This window comes from Erithacus rubecula, assembly GCF_903797595.1.
Source record: "Erithacus rubecula genome assembly, chromosome: 13".
Lineage (NCBI taxonomy): Eukaryota > Metazoa > Chordata > Aves > Passeriformes > Muscicapidae > Erithacus > Erithacus rubecula.
In genome coordinates, this window is record NC_136665.1 from 6,693,013 (window position 1) to 6,714,411 (window position 21,399).

A 21,399-nucleotide genomic window follows, 5' to 3' on the forward strand; every position below is an offset into this window, starting at 1 on the left:
CCCTGCCCTCCAGCCAGACACACTCCACCATGCTCTGAGGCTAACAAATCTGTCTTGAAAAAAATTGAAGATGGCACCATTTTGTCTGTTAAATATTTTTTGTTGGGTCATAAGCAAGACAGCCCTTTGCCAGCCTGCCCCTTGCTAAGCCCCAGGTGCGGTGGCTGGAGAGTCCAGATCTCTGTGCTCTGGGCTGATGGGTGTCACCAGCTGGAGCTGGGCCAGGGCCGTGGTGCTCCCAGGCACCCTCAGAAGCAGAGCTGGACAAGGTAGCGGATCCGGCACTGGCTCTCCTGGTAGATGAGGTACTCGCTCTGCCTGAAGGAGGAGTCCTTGTAGGCAGCCATGGGGATGGGCTTGCCCTGGCACACCAGCACTTTCTTGCCATCCAGCAGCACCTCCTCATCCTGGGCAGGGTCTGGGCCAGAACATAACCCACCACCACATCAAACCTGAGGTCTGGCCTCTCTCCCCCACTGCCCTGTGCCCACCACAGCCTCACAGCTGCCACACCCCTCGTGCCCCCAGCTCACCTGGCTCTGTCCGGCCACAGGCCAGGACACTGTCATAGCCAGCAGGTGGCTGACACAGCGTGGGGTCATCGCGGGTGATGCGGTAGGGCTTGCCCAAAGCCACTTCCGTCAGGAACATGATGCCAACCCTCTCAGATGTGCAGCCCACTGCCAGGGCAGAAAGGGATGGAAATGATAGCACCACCCCTGCTATTCCCATCTGGTTGTGCCCAGGCCACGCTGGGACACAGGGACCAATGGCTATGGGAGCGGAGCTGGGGTTCTTCACTCTGGAGAAAGCTCTAGGGGAAACTTAGAGCCCTTTGTGCTGCCTAAAGGGGCTCCAAGTCGGCTTGGGAGGGATTTTGGATGGTGCACGTAGTGATGGGATAAGGCACAACTGCTTTAAACTGACAGTAGCTTTAGATTGGACATTAGGAAGAAATGCACTGTGGTGAAACACCAAGGGACCTGTTTCCCAGAGTTGCGGCTGCTCCATCCCTGGCGGTGTCCGGAGTCAAGCTGGCCAGGCTCTGAGCATCCCGGCCCGATAAGTGGGGGAGGGCGGAAGCAGGACCCTTAATGGCGGCAGCTTCAACTACATTTCCCGGCGTGCCGCACGGCTACTGCGCCTGCGCCTGGCTTGGAAGCTTCCAGTCGGTGCGCGAGGTGGTGTCTGGGTAGAAGACGGGCGGTCCCTTAGGCGCCATTTTGTGGCAAGGCAGCGACAGGGGTTGCGCCGGTGTGCTTGGCGTGTGGTGCGGATAGTGCTGTGCCGTGTGCCTGCGGATCCTGGGCGGCGGCATGGGCTCGGATAAGCGGTGAGCGGCGGCGGGAGGGCGAGGAGAGGCGGGAGGACCGGGCACTGGTGGGGGTCGCGGCGGGCGCTTCATGCTCTGAGCTCGGCCCGCTGTGCCCCGCAGGGTGAGCCGGACAGAGCGCAGCGGCCGCTACGGCTCCATCGTGGAGAGGGAGGACCGCGACGAGCGGGAGTCCCGCAGCCGCCGGAGGGATGACTATAAGAGGTCTAGTGAGGAACGGCGCGGTGACCGCTATGATGACTATCGCGACTACGATAGCCGAGACTACGACAGCCGAGACTACGATAGCCGCGATAGCCGAGACTGCCGCGACTACGACAGTCGGGACTACGACAGTCGAGACAGCCGAGTCTGCCGAGACTACGACAGTCGCGACAGCCGCGATTGCCGAGACTACGATAGCCGAGATTGCCGCGACTACGACAGCCGGGACAGCCGAGACTACGATTGCCGGGACTACGATAGTCGGGATTGCCGAGACTACGACAGTCGGGATAGCCGAGACTATGATAGGGACTACGATAGCCGCGATTACGATAGCCCCGAGGTGAGCGGGGTCGGGGGGCCGGTTCTGCGGGGCGGAGGGCACCGGGAGCGGGTTTGATCCTGGAGCGCTGCCCGGGGCCATGGGGACCAGCCTTGGGGACCAGCCCCGGGCAGGCGGCTGGCGCCCGTGTCGCCGTCCGTTCGTGTGGCACTGTGGGGACGCGCTGCTGGGAATCGCGGTGGCTAATCCCGGGCGCTGGCTTCCAGAGGGAGCGGGAGCGCAGGAACAGCGACAAATCAGAGGACGGGTACCATTCCGATGGCGACTACGGCGAGCATGACTACAGGAACGATATTAACGATGAAAAAGAAAGCAAGACCATCATGTTGCGTGGGCTTCCCATCACAGTTACGGAGAACGATGTGAGTAGACGGGCAGGGCTGTGCCTGCCTTGCCTCCGGGTAGGGCCGTGCCGGAGCGGCTGCTGCCATTTTGTTGAGCTCTGCATCATGGTGGCCCCTCTCCAGCGCTGTCGCGCTGCCATTTTGAGTCCTGAAAGCATTTAAACTCCCTGTGTTAAGTAACAGAGGTCAGTTCAATGTTAATCAGTCCTTTTCAAACGGAAAAAGCCGTGAAAACTCGTTTTTTCACGCATGTTCGGATTCTTTCCCTAAGAGTGGATTTTAGACTAGGTGCTCTTTGCTGCATTTCTGTAAGGAAGGGGAGAGGCAGGGGTTTGCTGCTTCGCCCCACTGCAAGGAGGGGGGAGGGGAACAGAGACAAAGAGGTGGCACTCACCAGTTTTCCTAATCTCTATCGAGGCCAGAACTTGTGACTGATGTGGTCACACACAGTCACCGAGCTCCTTAGCCGGGCACAGCCCCGCACAAAGCTGCTTTGTGTGGGCACAGCTGTGGGAGTCAAAATGGCTGCTGCCGAGCTGACGGAGCAAGTACTCGCGAGCTTGGTGCTTGCTTGCCTGACTTGTTTAGTAAAAAGATGTTAAAGCTTTAAGATTTTCTTATTTATGGTAATTTTTTAGTTTTCTTTTTTCTTGCTGGGTTATTTTGGTTACCAAGCAATAAGCCCACAACTGTTATTTGAGGGGTAAAAGCTGAGCTATCCCAGTTTGTTTTCAGTCAAGACTCCTCCTCTGCCTCCGATGTGTATATGCTTTAATTGCTAGCACAGAGAATATATTTGCACCATTTCTACAATGGAGATTTTTTTCCTTTGCTTTTTCACTGATTACTTGTTATTCTCCAGATACTGTGGGCTCCTAGTCCCCATATATTGCTGTAATATTTTCATGAGTGTGCAAAATCAAGTGTAGATTTCTGCATACAAAGGAGACAGCCCACTCAGACGTTACACAGAACACTTTAGAATAGTTCTTGTTTCTGAGATACTGATGTAGCTCTACAGTTGTGCAATAACTGTAGCATAATTTATGTCAACATTTAATTCTGGACTCAGAGTGTAGACAGTGCGTCTTGGAACATAGAGTTGAATTCTTAAGTTACCATTATTTCTGGTTGTCTACACAATTTTCTCTTTTTTTATTTTTTTTCCCCCTACATTTTTCATAAGAAAAATTCACTTGCGGATCTGGTATTATTTCCAGTCAGCATATATATGGGCAGCTTTAGAGAAGTTTTGATTCTGCTGAGCAGCCTTCTTGCATGTAATGTAGTTTGAATTTTGTGAAAGCTGCTGAAAAACCTTCAGCTCTAGAAGGAGCCCTTAGTGTCTTCTGTTCTAGATTAAGAAAATTTGTTAGTGTTTGTTTTTCCTCCACGCCTCTGCACAGTGATTGAGGTTGCCTGTGCCGCACTGGCTTTGTTACAGCTGAAGAACTGACATTTCTTTAGCTTTTTCTTTGATGACACATTCTTCACAAATTAATCCTGAAAAATTGATGGGGATCGGTTACAGGATGAGATCTTTAGCATGAGGCTTAGGAATACATTTATCATGGAGCCTTGCAGTGCAGGCTTCTTGTTTTTCATTGCTAGGAGCAAAGAGTACTTAGACATGCAGGGAGAGGGATACCAGCAGTGTTCTTTTTAAAACTTGGTGTCATGCACAGTCTTTGCCAAATACTGTCTAAATAATCTCAGATTGTAGGGATCATAGGGGTTCAGATACTGGATGATTCAGTGTCCTGAGTGAGGATTACAGTTTTAGCATGTAGCAAAAGATTATGTGGACTTTGATACTCATCAGTCCCCTGTTGGGTTTTCAGTAAATCATTTGTTTGTCTCTGAAATAGTGTTAAAAACGTTGTTTTGTGTATCTCTTGCATAGTACTGCAAAGTAGGTTATTTCTGTGACATCTGTCTGCCAAGTTATGAAAATTTTAACTGTTGTATCAAAACCTGCAGATTCGTGAGCTTATTGAGTCCTTTGAAGGTCCTCAGCCTGCAGACGTGAGGCTGATGAAAAGAAAGACAGGTGAGAGCTCTTAATCCAATTTTTGACATCACTCTCCTCTTCCCCAGCCCAAAAGAGTATCCAGAATTGTCCCCAAACTGCAAGCACATGCAATAAAAAATAAGAAAAAAAAAATAAAAAAAAGGTTTGCCATGGCTAAGGAATGTGGCTTTTTGGAAGACTTAGATAGCTGGTCAACATGTTTAAAAAGAAGTCTGTCTACAGGGGGTTTTGTTAACAGGTATTGGTAAGTAATGGTAGTATAAACCCATTTGATAGTATGTAGTCTGTTGCATGGTACCCTTAAACATGGATTTAAATCGAGTGAAATGTAGCCAGTTAAGGCAGCTTGGTTCCTTGCCATGGCAAAATAACGAGCAGATCCCAGCAGTTGACGTCGCATTTGTAAAGCTGCTTTGTCATGAAGTAATGAAGCAGTTGGAGAGAGATTCGCCTGTTTTAAAGGAACTGACTAACACAAGTATCCCGTCTATATCTGAATGCTGTCTCTAGGTGTAAGCCGTGGTTTCGCCTTCGTGGAGTTTTATCACTTTCAAGATGCTACCAGCTGGATGGAAGCCAATCAGGTTGCTTCACTCACCAAGTCTAGATATTCCTGAAAATGGAAAAAGTCTGTACAGTTTAAAAAAAAAAAAAAAAAAAAAAAAAGGAAAAAAATAGAGGTGGAAGGAGTGGATTGTTCTGTAACAGTGATTTAAAGAATAAAAGCTTTGTATATATTAAAATTTGTAAAATACAAGGTAAAATTAGGAGAGAAAGCTCTGCTTTGGTAAAAGGTGCTGTTGTTTTAAATGACTTGGTTTCCATTTAATTATGAAGATTTGGCAAGTGGTTGTTAGAAAATCCTAGTTTATTTCCACTTGATGTTTCCTTCTCTGTTGTCAGAGAAAGCATTACATCTATGTTACATCGGTATTAACCCTGAAAGAGAAGTGCCAGTTCTTGGCAATAATTTGTTACTCCAGTTAAAGAGGGAGAACTGGCTTTTCTAGAGAAAAAAGCCTATCATTTCAACTAAATTAGGCAGAGAGTGAGATCTCACATCTGTTAAGCTCTGTATTTTGGCTTTTGTCTTACTATGACTTGATAAGGAGCCAAAATGCAGTGAGAATCCTCTGGTTGGTTCCTGTAGCACTGCAAACATTTTTCACTTGCTTCCACTACTTTCTTTAGTATTCAGAACCTATTTCAACAACAGAAAAATACTAAACTAAACTAAAACTAAAAATACTCTTGCAGTGAGCAAAGTCATTCAAATCACTGATTTTTCTTGCAACTGCATATTTGATGCACCGATCCTACAACAGCATTATGACTATTTTTCTGCTCTGTTTGTGTTGTAATAAAGAAATGGCACCATAATGGGATTCATGGCAGTTCCAGCAGATGGAAGTTGTCATAAGCCTTGTGCTGGAATAGTGTTTCTATATCCCACACTATGGGTGAATTCCCCAGCCAGAAAGCAGCTTTTGAATTCTGTTTTTCTGACATGCTGCTCAGTAGGGCATGTGGCTACATGGGAAAGACTAATACCAAGAAATTAATGTTAAACATATTTTCAGAAATTTATTTTCTTTTTAATATATACAAAGCTGTACTGATGCATAATTTATTGAAATATACACAAATTCACTCCAGTAACCAGCCACCTTAGTAGTAGGGAAAACATAGCCTGTCCCCAGCAGCTGGGCTGCTGACTGATAGATGACACAATGATGTATTGCAACTATGCCAGCAGCCTTGTTTCTATGTGTGCACATCCAGTGAGTGCTGGGCCCTCCAACCCTCCCTCCTGCCGGTAGGAGCAATGGCTTTGCCCTATTCAGTTGTGCAGAATGTGAGAGCCTTATTCATGCTACATGCTAGATCTGTGTCAGACCCTGTTACCAGAAAAGCCATTGGTCCTGACACTGTGGTACCTCTGCAGAAATCCAGCCTGCTGTAAAAGTGGTTCTGCCATTGCAGTGTCTGGAGTGTGGCCTCTAATATGCACTTCTCACATGTGCTTCCACCTGTTTGACCAAAATAAGTTGATAGCTGTATTTTGAAAAGCCATTCTCCATAGCCACGCTTGGCAAAACATGAGGCTCACAGCCAAGGCTTCTTAATAGCTGTAAATTCCTAACTCCTCTGAAGTCAGAGTGAGAGGACATGCTGAAAGCATTATGAACTTTTCCTACCCCTGGAGAAGCTTCACATGCAATCTAGTTACTCATTTTGGAGAGCTCTTGCCTGAATGAAGAACACAAACCTCTTGTGCAGGCTTCCAATTGAACTGATGCAGTAGTCAAATGAAACCACTCTTGAGTTACGTTTTGGTTGATGGCACTTGTAATCCAGCCTTCAAGAAGTCTAAGCAGGGTCCCTTTGGGAGGAATTACTGTATTTTCAAGGGGACACTTCTGAAATATGCTTGGAAAAGTAAATCCAAATGTGGTTAAAAGGTCTGGGGTATTTGGAGTAGGGGACGAAGTGAAGCAGTCACCTAAGGACGTGTTTAAAAAGTTGCTTAGTGCAATACCAGAAGTGAATAGAAATGTGGGGGCAAAGAGACTCCTAAAAATGTGTTAACCTGAATGCAGCAGATTAGGACTCTGTCTCCTTCGAGACACTCTCTGGTTCCATGTCAGCGTTTAGTGTTTGGCAGCTTTTTCTACACTCCCTGATTCTGTTTATCTTTGCTCCACATCCCATTCTCTTACTGCCCTGGTCCTCCTCTCTGCAGGATTGGATGGGCAGGGTGTAGGTGGCGGTGGTTGTCCTCCACATCCTCCCCATATGTTGTCCATTTAATTCAGGAGCACTGATTCCTCCGAAGGGTGCTCTGCCATGGGAAAATGGACATGTGTGTCTTGATACAGGAATAATTGAAACCACTTTTTTTGCAGAAAAAGCTGGTGATTCAAGGGAAGCAGATTGCCATGCACTACAGCAACCCAAGGCCTAAATTTGAGGACTGGCTCTGCAACAAGGTACGTGTTTCTGTGAGAGAGTTTGTCTTGCTCTAGATCTCTACTTGCTCATTGGTTTGAAGAAAATGACAGCTGAATCAGTCCTGCTCCCCATATAGTTAAATTATTCCCCAGCTTGTATTCCCTTCTAACACTTGCTTCTTATAGTAGTGACTGTGCCTGGGATTGTAAGCTAAAGACTACGCAGTTAAAATATCTGATTTGGGATGACTAGGGAGAAAGCAGCTGGGATGTTCTGAAAAGCAGCTGTGGTGTAGATAAGGGTGGCTTTTGATGTTCTAGATTATTCTGGGGGGTTTATCTTTGTTGTGTTACTTTGTGTGAATGTCTGTGGGTTTTGTTAGTGGACAGCAAATGCAGCATTATGAAAATTGCCCAAGTTCTTACTAGGCTTCTCTTGTTTGTCACAGTGCTGCCTTTACAACTTCAGAAGGAGGCTAAAATGCTTCCGCTGTGGAGCGGACAAATTCGGTACGTTGCTGTGATCTTTTCGATTTTCAGTTTTGTGGGAAACTTCCTGGCCTGTGTAGAAACCAGAGTTCTGTGTATGTTCTAGACTGGCTTATGAAATAAGCTTGAAGTGAATGAGCCATGTTTTGACTGAAATATTTTCTCTTCATACAAAGATTCAGAACAGGAGGTACCACCTGGAGCAGCAGAAGCCGTTCAGTCTGTGGATTATTATTGTGATAGTAAGTGATGTTTGACTTACTCTAGAATGTGAAATGTAAATACATGCACTAAAAATCCTTTCCATACCTCAGCCTGCCAGCTGAAGGACTTGAAATACTCTGCAAAGCTATGGTGTGCACTGCTGATGTCATACTTTTTCTTCTCAGCCATCATACTTCGAAACATTGCTCCTCACACAGTAGTGGAATCCATCATGACTGCCCTGTCTCCGTATGCATCTCTGGCAGTCAATAATATTCGTCTTATCAAAGACAAGCAGACTCAGCAGAACAGAGGCTTTGCGTTTGTGCAGCTGTCTTCTGCCATGGTGAGGACCTTACTGGTGTTCCAGAGAGAAACAGCTGGTTAACCTCCTCCTCTCCCTGCAGCATTTAGAGCCCTGAGCTGTCCGAAGGACTGGCCCCCTTCAAGGAGTGTTGATGGACACAGTGTGTCACAGCTGATAATACCTAGCTGCAGTTTTGAAAGGTGGTGGGATGTTTGGAGCACATTGAAAAGCTATTTTTGTAGCAGAGGTCTCTTCTGGATTGCAGCCTAGCTTCATGCTTGGATTGCAGAAGTACTGGTGTGGGATTGTACTTTGTTCACAGATTCTAAGATCTGGGGCATACAGTGTGGGAACAGGTGCATAGAATTAGGCTTCTTCCACCTTGAGAGGAGACAGATGTTGCTCTTCTCAGCAGCATCCAGTGGGAGGGTGTAAGGACAGCAGAAGCATATTCTCAAGGATACATAAGGAGAGGCAGCAGTCATAAAATGAAGCACAGGAAATTGCGGAGGTATAAGAAAAGCCTCCTAAGTTTCAGAGAGGTCATGCTGCTATGGGGTCCCTGAAGGGCACTGAGTCTCTGTTCTTGGATGTGGATGAGACACTGAGGGATGTGGCATAGTGGTGGACTTGGCAATGCTGGGTTAACCATTGGACTCAATTTTAAAGATCCTTTCCGACCTTAATAATTAATTGAATCTGTACATCAGACTCGAGCAGCAATGTGATCTGTTTGGATCAGTGTGATCTGCCTTAGTTGGAGAAAAGCAGGTGGTGAGATTAAAACAGATGCCTAACCTCAGTTTTTGCTAATGTCCCATTTGGAATAATTTGTGTCTTGATAAAGCTAAGGTTTTTTAACATACAATACTTAGTGACTCAGGGAAATGCCCAGTATTTTCACATGAGCTGTTAAGGGTCTCACTGTGCTCTTCTGCATGTGTGTAACATAAGGAGATGGAGGTGGTTTTACATCTTCAGCTCTTTTCAGCAGCTCTGTGTGAAAAGATGCAGTTTGGGAAACTTCTGAATCCCCCTCAGTAAATTGCCTTTCATAATAATGAGTATTTTTTATTATAGGATGCTTCTCAACTGCTACAGATTTTACAAAGTCTTCAGCCACCGTTAAAAATTGATGGCAAAACAATTGGTGTTGACTTTGCAAAGAGTGCCAGAAAGTGAGTTGTGATAGCAGTCAATTTCATTTTCGGTTTTTAATTTTTTTTTTTAATTCACCTACCCACCCCTTTCCTTTATACTGGATGTTTTCTTCTTGTCACCCAGGCATATATTAAGCTTATTCTAACTCCAAAGTTTTGCTTCCCATAAGTCAGTTGTGTTGCATGCATCCTGCTCTTCACTGCATACAAGGAGAGTGAAAGCAGTGTTCCCCTCACCCCTGTTTCCAGTCTTCTGAAGATAACATCCTAGCTCCTTGTGTGCACAACACATTTGTTTCTTTGGAAATCTCCTGACTTGTTACTGACTCTACAGCAGTGAACCTGAAGTTGCTTTACTTGCCAAGCAGTGTTTTGGCTCATTCATTACATTCCAAATGTTTTGTAACTGCAAAGAAATCCATGTGTGAGGGCAGACTCCACCTCCTTGCATAGGGAGACGCTTCAGTAAATAGCAATACTTACACAAGTGCCTGATTTTTGTGATTGCAGAGACCTGCTTCTCCCAGATGGTAACAGAGTCAGCGCCTTCTCTGTGGCAAGTACAGCCATTGCTGCAGCTCAGTGGTCATCCACTCAGGTATGGTTTGGAGACTGTTACTCATAGTCCTGCTTTCCTGAAAATTAAAATGCAAACTGTGTAATTGCCCTGCTGGCCATGTGCTTGGTTGAACTGTTCATTGGCAGATCCAGCCCTGACACATCTGGTCAAACTGACACATCAGTTTGCAGTCTAGGCACTGGGGTGCATGAAATTATTTGATATAGTTGTTTACCTGTCCCTGATATAAAACACCTTGAATTTCAGCCACAGACTGGAGAGGGCAGCACCCTTGACTACAGCTATCTTCAGTCAGGACAGGATGGATACTCACAGTATGCTCAGGTTAGTAGTAGAGGTGATGCTCTAACCAGTAGGTTGTCATAATTTGGGTATGCAGATTACTCACTTTGTATTATCTTTCATTTCCCTTTACAGTATTCCCAGGATTATCAGCAGTACTACCAAAATCAAGGAGGACTGTTGGACACAGACACAGCTACCATATCAGGTAGAGCTTCCAGCATCTTAGAAGCAGATGTTTGATAATTTTGCAGTAGTACTTTTCCTCAGCCTTTATGTTATTTTGCTGTGCAAAAGACTTGGCTCATTTTGCTCTCAGGATGTCTGAAAGAGGATGCATTACTAGAGACCTGTAACAGATGTGGAACCTCTCGTGTAAGATGAAGAGAAGCCTCTGTTTCAGACTACTGACAAAGGCCTTGAACTTATAATAGTAGTGTAAGCAGCTCTAGCAAATGTTCATCACTTAACAGCTGTAGAGGCTAGGAATTGCTGACTTTGGGAGCAGAATATTTCCTCCTGAAAAGGAAACTCTTCCTTGTCTGGGTAGAAGATACCCACTGTGTATTTATCTCCTTTTGAACGCTTATTGCCTTGTTTGGCTGCTGGAGCTGGAATTAGTAGCTGAAACTATAAACAAAGTAATTTTAGCACTAGCTTGCAGCACTGTTTTACAAATTAGTTCACTTATGCATTGCTGCTGTCTTTTGGCAGGAGCTCCGGTCACTACGACGACAGCTGCAGTTGTGTCCCAGAGTCCTCAGCTGTATAATCAGCAGACAAACTCACCTGACTCTCCGGTAATTGCAGCGCTGACGAGGCCTTGCTTTCAAAGACATGTGGCTTTAGTTGTAGCCTTTGCTTTTTAAAGTGGGTGGTACAGTAAAGCTTCTGAGTGTCCATGGGTTAGTCACAGTGCTTGTGGTTGTAAATCACCTGCCATTTCTTCTCTGGGTTTTGTTCATTGCTGAAGGTGAGTGCCACACATGCTGGTGAGGAGGAGTTAGCTGTCGTACGCGTAGGGTGTGCTGCTCACGCCTTGGCTTGCTGTCCTTGTTTTCTTGGTGACAGATTTTCTAATTGAGGTTTGTGGTTTGGGTTTTTTTCAGACACAATCAGCACCACCTACCACAAGCACTCAGGCACAGGCGGCTCCTCCAACTGGCGTAGTGCCCGGAACCAAGTACGGTAAGTGCTTGGAGCTGCTCCTGGGGACAGGTTTCTGTCATTGTAGCAATAAAACTCGGCTTTGGCCAAGTGCTCCATCACCGTGTCATGGTGAAGCTGCCCCTGGAGAGCGTTGGCTGCACGGGGGATTAAGAGCCCTTTACAGACATATCTGCTGTCGTGGCTGCTATAATCTCCAAATTTTACCTGAAATGTAGAAAGATGCCTGTCTGAATTCGTCTGGAACGACCATGTCCCACACTTTAATTTTTTTACAGCTGTCCCTGATACTTCCACCTACCAATATGATGAATCTTCAGGATATTATTATGATCCTATAACAGGGCTCTACTATGATCCTAATTCCCAGGTAAACACAAGTTCTTCCCACATGTCTTAACTGTTAAGGTCCATTAGTTCCTTATCTCATCATACAAGTGACATTTGAAGTGCACAACATACCAAATGTTGCAGATAACTCTCAGCAGTGTGTGTAGGGCTGGGACTTGATTTCCCTCTGGTACAGCCCTGCATTTTTCTCTCCTTTTCCTTAATTTTCCTCCACGTTTGGCCCATATAGGATTAGCACTTGTCACAGCCACTGTAACTGAGCTATTTCGTTGCGGAATGCCCGGCAAAGTGCACCCATCTCTGGGCTCTGGTGGGTCGTCTCTTGGGAGAAGCAAAAGATTCTCCATAGTGCTGTTGGGCAGAACCACCTGTGTTTGGGGACAGAGGCTTCAGCCACTTCCTGCCTTTCGACTCCTCTGTGGAGTCTGCAATACTTGTTTGGACTCTACAAAATGCCTTTCCGTGTGGTGCAGTAGTGTGAATCAGCTTGCTTGGGTTCTCCCATGGACATGGAACTTGTGTGAAGTGTTTAACTGTCTGCCTCTACTTCCCTCTGGCAGTATTACTACAATGCCTTAACCCAGCAGTACCTGTACTGGGATGGCGAAAAGGAGACCTACATGCCTGCTGCAGAAGGTGCCACGTACCAACAGACAGCTACCACAACCACCACCAAAGAAGTGAAAGAGAAAAAAGAGAAGCCTAAAAGTAAAACTGCTCAACAGGTAAAAGACAGAATGAGATCATAAATGGGAGAAAGTCTTTGCTGCGGATTGGGATAATATTGCTCCTTTTTCATGACAAAGGAAATCCTAGGTTATTCAGTGGGGTGCATGCCTTCAATTTGCAGGCACTGTGGGGGGGCTGAGGAGAGGTGGAGTTGGCAAGGCTTCAGTGCAGAAATAAGCTCTGCATAGGAGGAGTGCTTATGGAATCCTGCCAGGATCAGTGGGAGTATAACTGAGCCGTCACTTAGAGGATTAGCTTGATAAGAAGGGTTTGTACAAGTAAAAGCAGCAAGCTATGTTATCTTTGAACACTGTATACAGGGAAACAGCTGCACTACATCCAGTGTCCCGTGGTTTAAAATAAAAGGTAGTGGGTTGACTTGTTCTGAAACTGCATGTGAAATTGAATGGATGTCATAAGAGATTGATAGCTTTGAGAGGAGCTGTGTGAGCAAACCACTCTGCATTTCAGATTGCTAAAGACATGGAACGCTGGGCAAAGAGTTTGAACAAGCAGAAAGAGAACTTCAAGAATAGCTTCCAGCCACTGAGTACCAGGGAGGAGGAGCGGAAGGAGTCAGCAGCTGCAGATGCAGGCTTTGCCCTCTTTGAGAAAAAGGTGAAGGTGCTGACAGTGGTGTGTGGTGGGGGTCGTGTGACAGAGAGCTCCATGCTCATGGCAGTCTTGTCTCATCCAGGGTGCTCTGTCTGAGCGACAGCAGATCTTACCAGAGGTGTTGAAAAACGGGGATGATGAAAATCCACTAAAGGTGAGTATGTTAGAGGAGGAGGTCTAGCCAATACTTGCTTTCAAACCTCAATTTCCGTGGCATTATCTGTAGGAGATGGTGTGATGATTGCAGTGGTATGGTGCAAGTCCAAGAGGCCAGTGACTGAGATACACTGAGGACAGCTGTGATTCTTTTTATCCTTGAGCTCAGTTGGGGTTTTGAGGTTTCTGCATAGTCTGTACTTTAAAGTATTGTTTGGCTAGTGGGAACTGTCTTGCAGCCACTGTGGTATGTACTTCTTTTGAGTTGCAGCACTGTAGAAGTGTGGGCCCAGTACTTAATAAAACAGGGACCCTTGCAACAGAGGTGGCAGAGAAGACTGAAATACTAAGCACCTTTTTGTCAGTCTTCAGTACCAAGGCCAGCCTTTAGATGACCCAGGGCAGCATGAGAAAAAGAACAAGTACTGTGAATGTGACTGAAAGCTGGAACAGGTTTCTTAGAGACTGTGGAGTCTCCTTCCCGAGAGATGCTCAGAGGTCATCAGGACACAGTCCTGAGCAGTGTGTGTTAGGGGTGAATCCTGCTTAAGCAGGGATGGACTTGGACTGGATGACCTCCAGTGGTCCCATCCAACTTCAGACATTCTGTGATTTCATCCTTAGTAATGGGAGTATGGTCTTCCTCCCATGAGACATACCTGAGCCTTTGTTCCCTCTTGGTGCTCTCTGAACTGTGGCACTGTTGCACTCCCCTTAATGTTGTTTTTCCTTTTCAGCGTGGCCTTGTGGCTGCCTACAGTGGTGACAGTGATAATGATGAGGACTTACTGGAAAGAATGGAGAATGAGGAGGAGAAGCTGACTGACTGGAAAAAGATGGCTTGTCTGCTGTGTAGAAGGCAGTTCCCAAACAAAGATGCTCTGATTCGGCACCAGCAGCTGTCTGACTTGCACAAGGTACTTAAACTACGTGGTGAGGAAAATACTGGGTTGTCATAATTCAGTGTGCCGTGAGCACTGAGCCATGAGGTATATTGGTTTCTCCTAAAGCAAAAATCTGCAGGTGGGTTGTTGCTCTCCCAAAAGTCAGCTACTTCATTTAAGAAGAACTGTTGTGCATTTCTTGTTGTTAAAGTGAATTTCTCTTCTTGTTTCAGCAAAACATGGATATCTATAGGAGATCAAAGCTTTCCGAGCAGGAACTTGAAGCCTTAGAGCTGCGTGAGAGAGAGGTTAGTGTAGAGATGAACAGATGAGTAGCTGATGGAAAACCTGTGCAGGTGATCTGTTGAGCTCTCCTTATCCTGACACACGTCACTCAAGATAATCCTTGTAAGCCAACCCCTTTTCCATTCGAGGTTCAGAGCTGCCCTGTTACATGGAGAGTAGTGTCCCATATTCCACAGACATGGCTGAACACAGAAGGCTTATTCCAGCTCTAGCTCAGGGCTGCCAGGCTGGGACTAGAAACCTGCAAGTCTCTTCCTGCCCCAGTGCTGGTTCAGATGGTGCTCCAGGGACTTGGGTCTTGGGCTCTGCGATTGGTGGTGTTAACATTAGTGGGCTGCAGTCCACAGCATTCTGTAGTAGCGAACATTTATCTGACTCCCATAGCTCAAAGCTGAACAAAAATGCCTTGAAATGCATGCTAACTGTAGTTGCTTTATTCAGATGAAATACAGAGACAGAGCAGCTGAGAGGCGGGAAAAGTACGGCATCCCCGAGCCCCCAGAGCCAAAGCGCAAGAAGGTCTACGATGCAGGCACAGTGTACGTACCTGAAAGCTCAGCACCTGCCTCAGTGCACCATGAGCAGTGTGGGTAACTTGCTAACTCATCTCTTCTGCCTGCAGGAATTACGAGCAGCCCACCAAAGATGGCCTTGACAACAGTAACATAGGGAACAAGATGCTGCAGGCCATGGGCTGGAGGGAAGGTTCAGGCTTGGGAAGAAAATGCCAGGGCATCACAGCACCTATTGAGGTAAGAGGGATGTCTCCCTGAGGACGTTTGGTGCCTTTTTTTCTTGTTTAACCAGAAGCACTTGCTGCTGAAGAGCTCTGAAGGAATAAACTGCCAGCCACAGCAAAGCTGCCTCTATTTATGTTGGCTCTTGCTCATGTTTGTCCCATCGGATGCTGAAGCAGCGGCAGGGCTGTGCCCTCCCTCCAGTCATTGCCTTTCCTGGCCTTGTCTGTGCTCCAGCTTGTGCCATTAGGAGCTGTTCTGTGCAACTGAAGCGGGACCAGATTAGCGTGAAGCATGAGGATGGGGTATTAGTATGGGGTATTAGACTCCAGTCCCTTGGTGTCCATGGTGGTATTTATGGCTGTGGAGATCCCCAGGGAAGCTTGAGAAGCTGGCTGGATTGATGGGATTTTTGGTGGTGCCCTCGTGCATTCGCTGCAGAGCTGAAGTGTGCCTCTTCCTTTGCAGGCCCAAGTACGAATGAGAGGAGCTGGCTTGGGAGCCAAGGGCAGCTCCTACGGTGTCTCCACGGCAGATTCCTACAAAGATGCAGTGCGGAAAGCCATGTTTGCTCGCTTCACGGAGATGGAGTAACAGCCCCTCTGGCCTGCCAAGCACTTCCTGTTAGCAAGAACTGACTCTAAAATTCTGTAGCCTTGGTGACCTGGCTGTATCCTGGCTTTGGTTTAGAGTTGACCATTTCATTCCCTTGGACATTGTGCCCTGCTCGGCATGTACCAAACACTTCCATGAGCAGATTGTTTGAACTGATTGAACTGACACAACTTGATGCTGGAGAGCTCCTGGTTAGACCAAAGGAGATGGCTGATCTTTGTACGGTCATGTATATATTGTAATGTATTCTGTGTTTTAGCATGTTGTCCAGGTGCTGCTCCTGCCCTCTGGAGCAGCAGCAGGACCTGTTAGCTGTGCTTTCAAACTGTCTCTGCTCTCCTTTTGTTGTATTGTCTGTCAGGGTTTTTTTGGAGAATTTTCCTGTACATTTTGTATGATACATCTTTGTATAGACTTTTTGAAGACTTTGATTCTAGTTGCCAATTTGGCTCATTTCCAAATGAAATACATCCAAAAATTACCCTATTTCTGTTTCCTGGTGGGTGAATGAAGAATTAAGTTGCCAATGCTACTTGTCCTTTCTGTCATTCTGCTTCTTCCTTGATGAGACTTCATCCTGGAGTCTTCGTTCCATGCAGCTGTACTTGCCTCCCTCCTTTCATCCCTTCGCTGTCCCTTGTTCTCAGCATCTTTCTCACAGTTCCAGCATGGATGGTGGCTGGTGGCACTTCTTGCCACCGCTGTAGGAGCATGAGAGGAGCAGCAGTAGTGTCTGTTCTTGCCCAGAAGCCCTGGGTGTTACCTGCTGGCCCTTTGGTGGGCAGGGAGGGGGGTGACATGTGGCACGCTGGGAAGGTTCAAGTGCTCCATCTCAGCTTTGTCTGGCCAGCCTCGATGCTGTGGGGGGAGCTGCAGCAGGCTGAGTGAGGGAAGATGGGGTTCACCAGAGGTGTCCTGTTACTGCCTTCCTGTTCTCTGCCTGTGCTCTGCCTCGTTCACAATCCCCTTCACAAGAGCCAAGATAAGCAGACTGGATCTCAGCCCTGAGCTCTGCCTTCGCTGGTGCTGTTGGCTGTGGGTCTTGCTCAGCCTCACACAAAGCTGAGGCAGCAGTGAGATTTCCTACTATGTCCACGTGGGCATAGGAAGGGGTAGAATGAAGCAGCTTCACCACTTAGCAAAGCCCTTCCAGGGGTGAAGGCCGGCAGCCTGTGGCTGCTTTTTTGGGATGGGTGAATCGGGCTGCTCCAGCTGCACCTGTGCCCCTATTGCACTGTCAGGCCACTGCCTGATTTTTGAGGGGTGCCTGGTTTGGGGTGAGCCAAGGTGAGGAATGCCCCCAGCCTGCCTCAGGACTGGGACCGCTGGGCTTGGGTTCCCTGCCCGAGTCGCCGGGCCATTCCACCAGGTGGCAGGCGTGGCCCAGCTGTGACAGTCTGTCGTGGAATGTTTCCTCTGCTGGGCTGCCGAACATCGCTGGGGCTCCAGGGCCTCTCCATAGCATGTGACATTCCCTCTTCGGCTCCACAGAGGAAGCCGTGTGGCTTGAAACCACCTAAAAGTGCCGGTTCTGTGCCCCAGCTTCCCTGCGGGGTGCTGGTAGGGAAGGCAGGCCTGGTGCCTTGAGATGGGTTGGTGTGCCTGTGGCAGCCTCCCCCCGCTCCCTGTGTCCCGGCTGGCAACACAGCAAAGTGCTTTGCTGCTCTGGGCTGTAAATGGGGGCGTCTGTTTCCCAGCAGGTGGGATTGATGGATCGATAAAGTGCATTTGTGTAGCTCAGCTTCTTCCCAGCTCATCGATCCCTGTCCAGTGCATCCTCCTGACAAGGGGTGATGCTGCGGGCACGGGGGGGAGGGCCTGCAGCGGGGACAGCAGTGTTCTCCTGTCACTCCCCTCTTGCTGCAGCAAAGTGCTGCCCCAGTGCCGGGAGCTGAGCCAGCCCCAGCTGGTGCCTCCCGCAGAACAGTGGCAGTGGGGAGCCAGGAGCATGCCATGGGGGACTGGGATCTGCTAACGGGGATAACAGCTCAAATGGGATGTCCAAAGCAGAGTCCCTTCTTGGGGCAAGGCTTTACTGGGATCCTGGGTTTCCAGCCACCTCCTCCTGGTTAGATGGGTTAAAGCCTCCCTTCCTGAGTTAAGACACTGCTGCTGGGTGCCCAGGGAACAAGAGAAGCTGGGGGGGCAGCATGCAGCCCCTGCACTCCCAGGCACGCCCCCAAAGCCCATGCCAGGCGCTGGAGCAGGGCATGGAGCCCCCCCTGCCTGCCAGCACCGCGCCTCCAATTCAGGCTGCTCAGTGGGCTGTTGGTGACTGAGTGTGCCGTGGCCCGCAGCCTTCAGAGGGACATGGTGTCCCTGCCTTGCCAGGGACAGACCTCTGTGGGGGCAGGAGGAGAGGCTCTGGGATGGGGCCAGCCCCAGAAATGTGCAGGGACAAGACAGGATCCCCCTTGGAGCACAGCAGGGAGCTGCCTTGGGCATGGCTTGCAGGGCTGCCAGTGTGCCAATCCCCCTGGGGCTGAGCAGCTGAGCCTGAACATGACGCAGGATGCCCCAAAAAGGTGCTGGGCCACAGTCAAAATGCTGGGGGACTGAAGCTGCTCCCACCAGGAATGCAGAGGGACACAGCATACTGCAGAGAAGTTTGTGTAGCTGGGTAGTGGCAGGAGGAAATGCAGGGCAGTCCCTGGAGGGGCAGAGCTTCACTGCACGATTTCCCTATTGCTGAGCAGCCACAAGGTCTCTCTGTAGCCAACAATGGCAAAGTAAAGGCACTAAGCTCCAGAGCAGACCTCAGGCTAGGGAGGAAGGAGGGACACCCAAAGGGAGCCTGTGCCCTTTGCCATCAGCAATAGGGGTATGAGAGCAGGACTGCAGTCAGGGGCTCCTTCCAGGCACAGGGCAGCTGCAGGATGACTTTTAGGGCCTTGGCTCCAACAGGCCTGCGGCTCCTTCCAGCACCTACAACATGCAGAATCTAAGGCGCTTGTAGGTGTAGTTATAAAGTTTGAGATTTTCTGGCTGGCTTTCAGCATTATTAATATTAAAATTCCCAAGCCTGCTATGCCCTGGCTTTCCAGGAGGTCTCTGGAGCTCCTGCATGCTAATTGAAGCGAGGAAACCAGCCAAATCATCAGTGTGAACAGCTTTCCTCCTGAGTATTCCTTAATCGCTGGAGTTAGCAACCTGTGGCAGAGCTTGGCACTCTGCATGGCCAGCCCCAGGCCTGCCTGGCTCTCCTGTATCGTCACTGAAATGCTGCTTGCAGGCAGGAACACATCCTTGTACCACTGTTTGGGGCTGCCAGAGGCCCCAGGACTCTGTGTGGATTGGGTTGGCTTTCCTGCATTCCCCCTGCCAAAAAGCCTCCTGTGCCCAGCAGGACAGGTATGGAGATCTGGGCTCACCTTGGCTGTGCTCATGCTGAGTGTCAGTCAAAGCCAGTCACCCACAGCTCCATGGGGTTTGTATCCTGATGCCAAAAGGGCATCTGAAGGGCAAGGTGGGAGATTTGGGGCAGGGGGCACAGGCATGTATGAGATTATGCACCAGTGTGTCCATGTGTGTGCTCATGTTCCTCTCCAGTGCCTTTCCCCGCTCTGCTACAGGGGTTTTAACAAGGCTGCTTCCCTTTCTCTTCCCCCTCATGTTGGTCCATCCTCTCCTGAGCTACTAAATGTGTCCTAACTATTTTGGAATTGCCTGGGAACTGCTTTCCCTACTTTACCCAAATGGCCCACAACCACCTGGATCTGGTTTCAGCTGTGGGGCTGTGGTGGGAGGATGAGCAGGACCATGGTGCAGCATCCTGCCAGCACACCATGGGTACTGCTGTAGCAGCCCAACAACCTGCCTGTTTGGGATGTTCAAAGGGCAGGATAAGGACAGCTGAGGGGGAGGGTGCACAGATAAAGGGAAGGGTGTTGGCACTCTGCTCCAGGTGCTCACTACACCAGCACCCCTCCTGCCCTTTGGCATGGAACATCTGTGTCTCTAGACCAGTGGCCATGTCATCCTGGACACTCTTCCTCCCAGCCCCACAGTACCAGGGTGGGTGAGGAAGGGGAGGTGTGTCCCTTACGCCTTGGCTGCTCTACTTGGATGCTGTTTTGACCAAGAGCCTGGTTCTGGCTTGGGAACTGCGTGGTCCAGGTTTCTCTGCTGAGGTAGAAAAAAAAAAGATGGTTTTAATTGACTCACCATCTGCAGCAATGTGGACACAATTTGCAGCCCTGGGGGGTGGGGTGGGGGGCTCTGTTGTTGTTGGAAAAAACCAAAAACAGATGGGGGCTGGGATCCTGCGACCTGTGGCTACATCCAGCATGCTCATCCCCTGTCCAGGCAGCTCACATTGTCCTGGGCCCTTGGGTATCTTCCAATGCCAGGCTCTCCCAGGGGAGATGCTCCAGCCTTGCAGAAATGCTGAAACAGGCTGACTGGGAGGGTAAAGAAATGGTTTTCCCAGCACTCTTCCTGCCTCCGGCAATGAGCCGTCCATCAGCAGCCAGGCAGCGCCGGAGCCGCGGTGCGCTGGGCTCGGGGGTGCGCAGAGCCCCGGGCAGCGGAGCCCAGCCCCGGGCGGTGGGGAAAACCTGAGCCCCTGTGGGGCACCCACAGGTCCCTGGCCACACAAAACCCACAAAACCCGGGGGGCTGAGAGGGGTGAGCAGCTCAGGCCCTTTGCCGGGTACAGGGGAGGGGGGAGCTGCTCACCGTCTCCGCCGAGAGAGAGCTTGAATAGGAGACGATTTCATGTCAGAAACGTTTTCACCACCTAGAAAAAAATCTCTTCACCTCCAGCCCTTTTTTTTTCTCTTTAACAGCAACCTGACCTGAGGGGTGTGTGCACACAGGTGCAATTGAAAAACAGAGACTGGCCCTTTTTTGTTCCAGTTCCTAAGAAAAATTTATTTGGCGCTTGTTCCCCTCCTCCAAAGCCTGGTTTGGGGAGAGAAACTGCTTCCTGCAGCACGAAAAACCAGGCAAGACAGGGACTGCATTTTTCCTAGCATATCCCACTGCGGTCCACCTAGGACCCTATCCTGGGCTCCCCAAAACATCTGTCGGATCTGGAAGCTGCTTAAAATCCACTGCCCCCCAGCCCCGTCCGTCTCCCCGGCGGGATGTGCCCTCAGCATCATTAGCGCTCGTCTAGTCGCCGCCGCGGCGGTTTGAACCTATTTGAAATGCACTTGAAAAGGGTGGATTTGATGGGAGGAATGTGACGGGTTTTTGTTCTCTGAGCCCCCCGGTTGAAGCTCTGCGTAATGAAGAGCTGTGACTTTCACTCGGGTTATTTTGGGATGGACTACTTTTTTTTCCGAGCTGGTGGAAGACCATCAAAGCGGCGCTTTGAAAAATGTCCCAGTGTATAAATAACTCTGCTGAGAGCAGAATAACGCGGGCTCCCGCGCGCGGCGCGCCGAGGCAGACGGCATCTGCCGTGCGACGTTGCATTATAAAAAGGAATTATTCATCCCTTCCTCTAATTAGCTGGGTACAGCTGCCCCGCGCAGGAGCGATGGCCCGGCATGGGGAGCACTCCCGGCCATGCCAGCAGAGCGGATGCTGCTCCCGGGGTCCCTCCATGTGTCCCCCCAGGTCCCCAAGCCTCCCAGCACCGGCAGCGGGTGGGAGCGGCAAGCT

At 49.0% G+C, this 21,399-nt stretch overlaps 2 protein-coding genes across 2 annotated transcripts; one reads left to right on the forward strand and one right to left on the reverse strand.

The window, feature by feature from the left end:
• Window positions 1–130: 130 nt before the first annotated feature.
• Window positions 131–1,021, reverse strand: LOC306807380 (protein mono-ADP-ribosyltransferase PARP3-like). Its single transcript, XM_079316877.1, has 2 exons — window positions 534–1,021; window positions 131–418 (listed from the first exon to the last, which is right to left on the reverse strand). Exons 1-2 carry the CDS (start codon window positions 730–732, stop codon window positions 249–251), a joined length of 369 nt encoding a protein of 122 aa, XP_079173003.1. The 5' UTR covers window positions 733–1,021; the 3' UTR covers window positions 131–248.
• A 77-nt stretch (window positions 1,022–1,098) lies between these two features.
• RBM5 (RNA binding motif protein 5) lies at window positions 1,099–16,275 on the forward strand. The gene is made up of 24 exons (XM_079316841.1): window positions 1,099–1,333; window positions 1,436–1,880; window positions 2,087–2,242; window positions 4,205–4,274; window positions 4,767–4,840; window positions 7,163–7,246; window positions 7,657–7,717; window positions 7,873–7,938; window positions 8,086–8,246; window positions 9,288–9,385; window positions 9,878–9,965; window positions 10,194–10,271; window positions 10,365–10,437; window positions 10,944–11,029; window positions 11,339–11,417; window positions 11,675–11,766; window positions 12,308–12,472; window positions 12,948–13,094; window positions 13,174–13,245; window positions 13,985–14,164; window positions 14,365–14,439; window positions 14,879–14,976; window positions 15,060–15,189; window positions 15,643–16,275. The coding sequence occupies exons 1-24, from the start codon at window positions 1,317–1,319 to the stop codon at window positions 15,766–15,768; spliced, it is 2,721 nt and encodes a 906-aa protein (XP_079172967.1). The 5' UTR covers window positions 1,099–1,316; the 3' UTR covers window positions 15,769–16,275.
• The last annotated feature ends 5,124 nt before the right edge of the window (window positions 16,276–21,399 follow it).